Here is a 9,068-nt window from a genome sequence, read left to right on the forward strand (position 1 = left end):
GTAACATTTCCGCGCAAATCTGAGTAATCTGTCTTATTATCTGTGTCTAGTTTAATTTGTCCGCATCTTTCCATCTGCAGAGATCTAAATTTCGAACTGAAAGTGACTGTTTTGAACAGAGTATCTAAACGTCTTCAAAAAAATTTGAGTTTTGCTGGTGGTTAACATGGACTATGACAGGTAGCCATGCATTTTGGAAGAAGTCATTGAATGCATTTTGTATCGAAAAAGAATCCACACTTTGGTTCACATAGTGTACTGATATGGTAAATGTGTAAAATGTTTTGAGACAAGTGTGAAAATGATTTGAAAAAAACTGTAATACCACACCTAAGATGCTGTTGAAGTAAAAGCTGTTTTGTCCACCTCCAGCTTTGAACAATTTTCTCTTAACCAGACTAGACTCACATACCTGTTGGTGTTGACTGTGAAAGAGAAACTTTTTTGTAACAAAAAAAAAGCACAAAAACCAAATCACCAAATGGATCTTCATAAGCTATAGGAGGTCTGAATAAGTGTATCTGAAGTCCACTCTGAGCCAGACACTCACTCACACAACTCTCACCCTATCATTTAATATTACACTGGCACACCACGTTAAAGGAATGTTTTTTTTATTGTACAACCTTTAGTTAAGTGCAGATTGTCAAGTATTTCTGAGCATTACTGTACATACACTCAACTGCAACACCAACAAAGTGCTGCTGTGTAGTTTGATTCCCTTGTTCATGTGTTTTAATCTCACTGCTCAATGTGGCCTGGTCATCGTTTCCACATAGAAGAAGTGGAGAGATATGTGCTCAGTGAGATTAAACTGTCACTGTTACAATCTCCTGATCAGCAGTCACTTCTCCCTTTTTTAAAATGTACTCTAGATTTTTCTCTATGATTACCTCTGGTACAATTTACACAATAATGAAATCAATATAAAAAAAAACATACTATAATAAAAAAAATGTCTATACTCCATTAAATATAAGACATTCTGAAAAGAGGCACTGCAAGTCCGAACACAAAAACTGGCTTGTGGTTCCCAAAAAGTCCCTTGTTCCCTTAGTGGTTCCAGTTGTTTAGTGTTAGTTCACTGAGGCCTGATCAGACACTTCATCAGGTTCCTGACCCTCGGTTCCCATCAGACCGGTAATGACAGGCAATCCTGCAAGGTCAAAAAAGGAAATAGCACCTTACAATTCACAGCCTTCAGCACGTCTACCAGCAAATTATACTATGTTACATTACACACAACATAAAGCATCATTTTATGACGTCATCTGACCGGTAGAGTCCAAATGTTTTATATTCACATTCATTGAATTTACATTGTATGTGAATATTTTTTTAATTTCTCTGGAAATTCATCTATCCAAAGCTCACTGAGCATCTGGCTCCAGTACTGGTGCTGGATAACAAACCTATAAATTATTTCATAGGACATTCACACGATTTCATTTTTTAGAAAATAGTGAAAACTTTGGGAGGTGCTCAGGAGTTTTCTTGATTCTGGTGCAATCAAAATGATCTCAAAATAAACTTCACGTAACCTCCTGAGAACCAACCCATGGACTTGTGTCCTCTGTAGTGGATTTTGTTGTTGTTGAGGAAATCACAAAAAAAGACACTTATTTTGGGGTTCCCAGGAGGATATCAATGAAATCAATTCAAGTGCTCTTTGATCAAACTCTATTGTGACATCAGTGAAAGTGTTCTCTTATTGGACAGTAAACAGCATAACTGATTTCTGATTGGCAGAGCCTTCCTGAGGGAGGCCAAGTTCTCACCGGTCTGACATTCGTGGACAAGGGGTTGTTCTTTATCAGCTGGAATGCACAACAACATGGTTCTTAGAATATGCCCCCTTCATATATATTTACCTCACACACACACACACACACACACACACACACACACACACACACACACACGCTTGCATTTGTGCATCAAGGCTGATGATGACGACGACCACTTCTGACTTTCAACGGTGAGTTTTCTGGTGGCTGTATAGTCCTATCCTGGATCCACAGGTCTTGTCGCAGGTGGGACATGTGAATGTAATAGTGGTGGTGCTGGCAACCATGGGTGTTCTTCTTCTATGCCTTCTTTCCTATCTCCTGGCTGCCCTGTCCTCCTCCAGTGCTTTGGTCCCGCCTTGGTGTACGCTCATGTGGACTTTGGCCATGATCATCCGGTGGTCTGTCCAGCATTTTGCACCACTCATTGCCCGGACCATGAGAACACCTCACAATGACAGACAATCAGGTGCCAATGTTTAGAGTGTGGGGCATCCATTATGTTTTGTATTAAGTCTGTTGCTCGAAGATGGTGTTGGTTATGGTCATGTTGGGCTCAGAGCAGAGAGTAAGTAATCTCATGCCATTTGAGTTGGCCTGACCAATACCATGCTTGCCAACCGGACCCCTCCTCTGTTAGCGACCCTTCATCAAGGAGCCTTGTCTTACTAAGTGCAGTGATGTCATTGTTGTTACTCTCTCTCTCTCACACACACACACACAAACACACACTCTTGCTCAAACCCATTCAGAGTGAAAGCCAAAAGGTGTGTCTGTTCATCTTTCAGCTCAATGATTAGTTTGCATACTTCACATGACACCTAAGCATCATGGCAAGAGCGTTACAAATCTCCTTAATCCTAAAGACAGAAGCAGAGGGGACTCACGACTCCGAAGGCGAACAGGCCAGATGAGTAGGGTGCAGAGACACAATGATGCAGCGACAGCCACGCCACCTGTCACTCCAACCATCACATAGTGGTAGTACCACACACAGGCGGGGCAGCACACCTGTGTGCTGGGCAAGAAAAATACACACGCTTACATATAACAAACACATACATAGTGCAGATATGTTGAAGACATCTGGGCCAACTACACTGGTTTATTTCATTCCAAAAACACAGTGACATCATGTGAAGAAAGCTATTAAGTGCTAGCATTAGCATTTCGCTTGCTTTAAATAAATACAGCGCACACACCTGGAAAGAAACTCAAACAAGTGAGCATGCACGCACGCAGCACGCACGCACGCACGCACGCACGCACGCACGCACACACACACACACACACACACGCACACTTACTGGCAGGGATGAAGGCCCTGGATCAGCATGACCACCAGACCATTGGCCACCTTGTCAGTGAAACTCATTGCTCCGTACACAAACGCTCCACTTTGCTGTTAAATGTACACAAACACACAGGAATAACAAATCATAGCTTCAGACAGAAAGCCCTCCACCATGAAAGAATTAAAGGGGAATGCCAATTCAGAGACTGTAATATCTGCTCCAACTCTCCCCTAAATCAAGGCAGCTACAATACTCCATGACAAGAGGTACTACAGGTTAAGAAATCATAATGAATCGCCCCCCCTAAAACCCAGCCAATGACAAACCTGCCATCTATCTGCATCTTAAGGTAGTGCTCTAATATGCAAGCGAGGGTCAACCAGTTAATGAGTGAGTGAGTTATTTCCTGCTGCTGGCTTTCAGGGAACGTTCAAAGCTACAATGATACTTTAAACAGTTTACATAGCAGGCTTTACACTCTGATAGTCATCATGAAAATAGATATCCGGAGAAGAATAATGTCTTTGTGCCACTAAAGGCCTATCTTATCACCAACCCAAATGTAAACATGGTCCAGTTAGATTTACCATTCAGCAAACTTAAAAAAACAAATCAGGCATTCCTGCTATTTTTCACATGCACTGCACATCGAAGGGAGAGGTAGACAGATTCCCTTGTGGTAGAGTCGGGCAGTCATTACCAAGAAACGCTAACATGGCCGGCATTTCACAGCAGATATGCTCAGTACTGACAATGTCTTCAGTTATGTTGTATCTCTAAAGGTCCAATGAAAAACAAATCCAAAACAAACTGCCCAACACTGACCCTTTCACCCTTCTGAGAGACTTACTGTCTGGTCCCCGATGAGGTCAGCAGTGAGGGAGAGAGACATGACCAGGATGGTGGCGGATCCTGTCCCCAGCAGGACAGCAGCCCCGTACACAGATGGGCCCATATGGATGTCCAGCAACACCCAATAGGCAAACGCCATAATCAGCAGCAGCCCTGTGAAGTAGGTCATCTGCCAGTGGGGACAGAGCGTACCTGCTTTAGAATCTGGTCCACACAGTTCAGGCACATTCATTCATCTTCATCATCATAATCATCATCATCTTCAATTATTCTGTAGTACATGTAGGATTTGTATGTTTACTACATGACAATGGCCTCCAGGCCTCACTTTCACTGTGGTTACCCACTTCACCATTTAACATTGGTTTGGTGGTGGTGCCTGTTACAACACAAACCAGCTGCACACTGCCCTCTCCAAAAAACACACAAACCTATGAGAGAATCTGTTCAAATGCACCTGATAGCATGTTTTACGGCAAAGCATTGAACAATGATCAATATGGTGCCTACATGTTAATACACTATTTAAAACAGTTAAGGTCATGTTTTCAAGCAGACAACACAGCAAAACAAGTGTAATGCCATTTATCACTGAAAGGCTTTGGCATAGGACATATGAAATGAATTCTACACACACACACACACACACACACACACACACACACACACACACACACACACGTCTTACACTTTTGCCCATCAGCTTGCTGAAAGGCTTCATGATGAGGGAGGAGGCGAAACCACTGACATACATGACCAGAGGGATGGTGGCGATGTAGTTCTGCAAAAACAAGAGTCAGAGGAAAAGGATAGGGGAAGCAAACACCCCCTGAGAACAGACATTTGCAACTGATAACAGTCACCAGGACAACACATCATCCAAAATTCATTGTATTTATTTATTTTTTATTTCCATGTGATTAACAACAGTGACGGGTCTGATGTTTGGAGAGTGGGAGGCTCACCTTGGGCAGCATGAGAGTGTTGGTGAGGTACATGGAGATGTAAGTTTGGGAGAGGTTGACCATCAGCCGAGTTGACATGTAGAGGAAGGCCACCTGGCAGCACCCAAAGGCACATGCACACGCACCGTTTGTATTTTTATTTTTGTTGTTTGTTTGATTCCTATTCACTTCATAAATCTTGCTGCTTTGCTGAATTTCTCTAACGGGATTAATACAAGTTTATCTTATAATAAACTTTATTACAGGCTCAAGGCCCAAATGGGAGATGTACAATACATAAAATCAATAAATTACATATAAATATACATTCATAAATGCATATAAATACACAAGGAAAGAAGGGCTAAAAAAGGCACTTATGCCAGTGTTCCCAGATCTTAGATGTGTACTTGACAGAGCTGCGGCCAGGGTCTGTTATCAGATCAATTAATACATTTGAAGAGCGGTCCAGCCGACACATAAACTTAAAAGTAAGGTTCCTCAGCAAGGCCATGAAGGTGGTAATGAAGGTGGTAATGAAGGCTTATCTTATCTCTTATCTTACACACACGCAAGCACAAGCATTGGCATGGTAATTTCAGTGTGAAACCTGCCAATAATCTGTACTGAAGGAGTACATACCATATGCATACAACCAACATCGTGCATTTGGATATCTATTTTGAATCCATTTAATCTGTCAGTCAGCTGATAAATAGGTTTCTGACCAAAAGCTGCACCGAAAGGCATTTTAACAGGTGCATCTGATCTAGCGTAATAAAGCCATTCTTCTGCCTGTTGTTAGCTAATGTGTAACCTGGTAAAACGATGGCTCCAGAAGCCAGTGTTTCCACTGCATTCTGGCACTGGGAGGTCTTGGAGTGTTGAGGAGGGGCTGCCGCTCGCCAGGCTCAGAGTCAACAGCAGCATTGATCTTCTCATGAGTCCCCACGTGGAAGAGGAGCGAGGTGAAAGCCCCAATGCCCAGCACCACCAGACTCAAGTTCTGCACAGAGAGACAGAGAGTGAGAGAGAGAGAGAGAGAGTGTGTGAGAGAGAGTGAGAGTGAGAGAGTGAGAGTGAGAGTGAGAGTGAGAGTGAGAGTGAGAGTGAGAGATGTGAGCTGGGGTGTGTGCAGTGAGTAAAGATATGATAGCTTAGGTGAGGGACACAGCTGAGGCATTGAGGCAGGCACACACAAACACACACACACACACACTGGTTCACTGTGGTTATACCAGAATGGTGTGAGGTGATAACTCACTCTGAAAACAGGGATGTCTGCAGGACCCAGACTGTCTGTGTCGCTCTCTGCCTGTCCAGTCTGCAGGTTGAAGAGCAGCCAGGCTGTGCCGTAGACAGTGATATTCGCCACCACTGTAAAGGCATACCTGAACAAGCAACACAAGACAACACCCGGCTTCAGTCCTCACGACCCAGCCCCCCTACCTGCTGGTCCCATCACTGCTGCTGAGCAACTAATTCACCAGTCATAAAAACATTTTATTACATCTTAGTTTAAGAAAAGTAGCCTGTAGAAAAGTAGTCTCCTGTCTCTGAGGTTAAACACAACCTGTCTCACCTTCAGAGGTGGACTCACCAGCCTCCACAGTCCCAGGTGCCTGGCAGTCACATGATTAGATGACTCAGGAGGTCACACACAGGAAAAAAGGGCTCACCTGAAGGCAGTGAGTTCCACCTTGGCATACTGGCAAGACACCAGCTCAGGGATAAGAGACAAATGTGAGATCTGAGTGGCCGCCCAGCCGAACTGGAAGATGACGATGAAGGGAAGGAAGTATATGAGGCTGGCCCACTCTGGTGTGCTGTCATCACAGCCCATGCACTGGTTAAAGATGAAAGCAAATGACACCAACACACTCACTGTGCCTGAGGGACAGAGAAACACACCAAGTTAGTGTTCAGGACTGCTCCTGTGATAAGGCATTAAAGACATGTAATGACTCCTTTCACTTTCATTTCTGCTGAAGAACACCAAATGGCGACTCACCGACCAGGTGCCATGTTTTCCTTTTCCCGTAAGTCCCGCAACCCGCTGTACGATCCGATTCGTAACCAATCAGCGGTGTACATAACCCGTCTGCGATCTGTCCGACTAAAAGCAGCACCCCGGCGTACGTGTTGTTAAAACCTAGCACTGAGTGGTAATACACCAGTAGGTATGTGAACCACATAGAGGCACATAAATCGTTTAAAAAATGTCCTACCGCATAACTTAGACGTCGACAGACGTGCAAGGGAGACGGACTATCAGACATGATGTCGATTTTCCCTTTATCACCCAAAAGTGCAAACTGTTGATTAATAAGATACTATAGGGATAGCTCCCATGATTTCCTCATACCACTGACAACCCGCCGCATTCAAAAACTGGGTAAGTGTTACCATCAGCGTATCCTCAGGACGAACTGAGCTTTCCCGGTCAGCTGACGGGCACATTTGACTGAGATGCCGATTTAACCTGAAATATCTGCTCTTCACGTCAGCGGTCTAAAAACCCTAATGCATTCAACGTCATCTGGAGTAGGCAAATGTTGTCTTTTATCAAATACTTGAGTCTAGGGTAACATAAATCCCAGTTTGGCGGCGTTTGTTGTGTTGTATGTCTGTAATGGCCGACACTTATGACGCTTTGTGATGTAAGCCAAGAAGTCACGCCCATTCTCGAATTGCTGCGCTGCTCAGCAGTTTCCAAAACTTTAATATTTTAGTTTTAGCGCGTAGCACCATAAGATAGGCTGAACGTTTTCCATAATCGCATTCTCATAATCGAAAAGACTGTTGTGTGGTGTCAAAGTAGAAAGAGGGCAAAAGGGAAGACAACTTCTTTGTTATAGTTATATGGAGAGGGACAGAGAGGAGAGCCTTGAAAATGGACCAGCAATAATGTATTATCGTTATGTCACAACGGCCCAGCGTAAGTCTATGGGAAAAATTAGGCAAGTTTTTTTTTTTTGAAATATATCTTAAAAACTGTTCAATATTAAACTGTATAAACTGAGTTAATCGCAAAAATTGGTAAAAAAAAAAAAAATATTACAATATCTCCACCTTATTAATGAACACCTGTTACGAGGTGGATTCGGGAGATTGCGACAGCACACGTTTCTAAAATTGCGTCTCCTAATAAGGAGCTGGCAGGGCGTGTATGTATGCAAATCCACTTTCACGAGAACGCGCATCAATCTAAGAAGCTAATCGGAAGGAACCCAGCTGAGAAGACTTCGGCTGCTTATGAACACATTTTCAAGCGTGCGGGAATGCAGCGGAAGCGTTTCTCTTACGTTGTTTTTGCGAAGTCGTGTAAATAACATTTCTGAAGAATTACAGAAAAAGGTCGAGAATGAGGCCCAATCATTGCATTGTATGCACTGTAAATATTTGCCTCTTTCAGCATTCCTCCACTTTCAAGGAAACTATCCTAGAAATTATCGAAGGATAAAGTGCAGCTAACTATAGAACGTAAGTCAAATAGACCTTATGTGAAAGGAAAAAGGTAGTGGTACACAAAGGCCTATAGTTTTCTCATATAGTCATGTCGGTTAGCCGAACCTTCTTCCTGCCAGCAATTCTGTCCCCACTCCTTTGTCTGTTGTCCTGGATCTAACCTACACCAAAGTTCCCTCAGCCTCATGCTCCTTACTGAACTGTTCCAGGAGTCAGCCCTTTGTCCCCTCAATGTAGTCCTCAGATGTGACCTATGTGAATGTGTTGCTTGGAATGAGTCTCTCTGGAGGTCAGGAACTAAAAACGCTCTGCACTGCTTTTATTTGTAGTGTCCTATTTTTCCCTGAACACCTTATTCTAGAAGTCTTGCAGACAATAGTTGAAATTTACCCTGGATACATATTTCCAGGAGGAATGTCCTCTACAATTCACTTCACTCTGCACATACACAAGTGATTCACTGCCGGCACTGTTGTCGTCATATCTAGCATCCTTGTGACGGGCAAAGGTAGAGGTGATGTTCTCTACACATTCATTGTTATCCAAAGGCCTTTGCCCACACACACACTCACACTCCTTCTAATACCTGATCCAGACAGCACGGTTTAAGAGTATGTGGCTTTATTTTACCGGTATAGCTTAGGACCATCTTTGTACAAACGTCATGACCTGTTTATAACTGAGAATGTTAATGTTTGAGAGAATCACCTGAGGATGTCCTT

At 43.3% G+C, this 9,068-nt stretch overlaps 1 protein-coding gene across 1 annotated transcript; it reads right to left on the reverse strand.

Annotated features, from left to right (window-relative positions):
- Nucleotides 1–880: 880 nt before the first annotated feature.
- Nucleotides 881–7,157, reverse strand: LOC308382926 (major facilitator superfamily domain-containing protein 12-like; the record flags this gene model as incomplete). Its single annotated transcript, XM_080860467.1, has 11 exons — nucleotides 881–1,156; nucleotides 1,779–1,817; nucleotides 2,675–2,805; nucleotides 3,095–3,189; nucleotides 3,933–4,103; nucleotides 4,623–4,715; nucleotides 4,900–4,992; nucleotides 5,696–5,884; nucleotides 6,143–6,269; nucleotides 6,558–6,768; nucleotides 6,890–7,157. The coding sequence occupies 11 exons, from the start codon at nucleotides 7,155–7,157 to the stop codon at nucleotides 1,077–1,079; spliced, it is 1,497 nt and encodes a 498-aa protein (XP_080716593.1). The 3' UTR covers nucleotides 881–1,076.
- Between the last annotated feature and the right edge of the window lie 1,911 nt (nucleotides 7,158–9,068).

The sequence above is a fragment of the Sprattus sprattus genome, assembly GCF_963457725.1.
Source record: "Sprattus sprattus genome assembly, chromosome: 2".
Classification (NCBI taxonomy): Eukaryota; Metazoa; Chordata; class Actinopteri; order Clupeiformes; family Clupeidae; genus Sprattus; species Sprattus sprattus.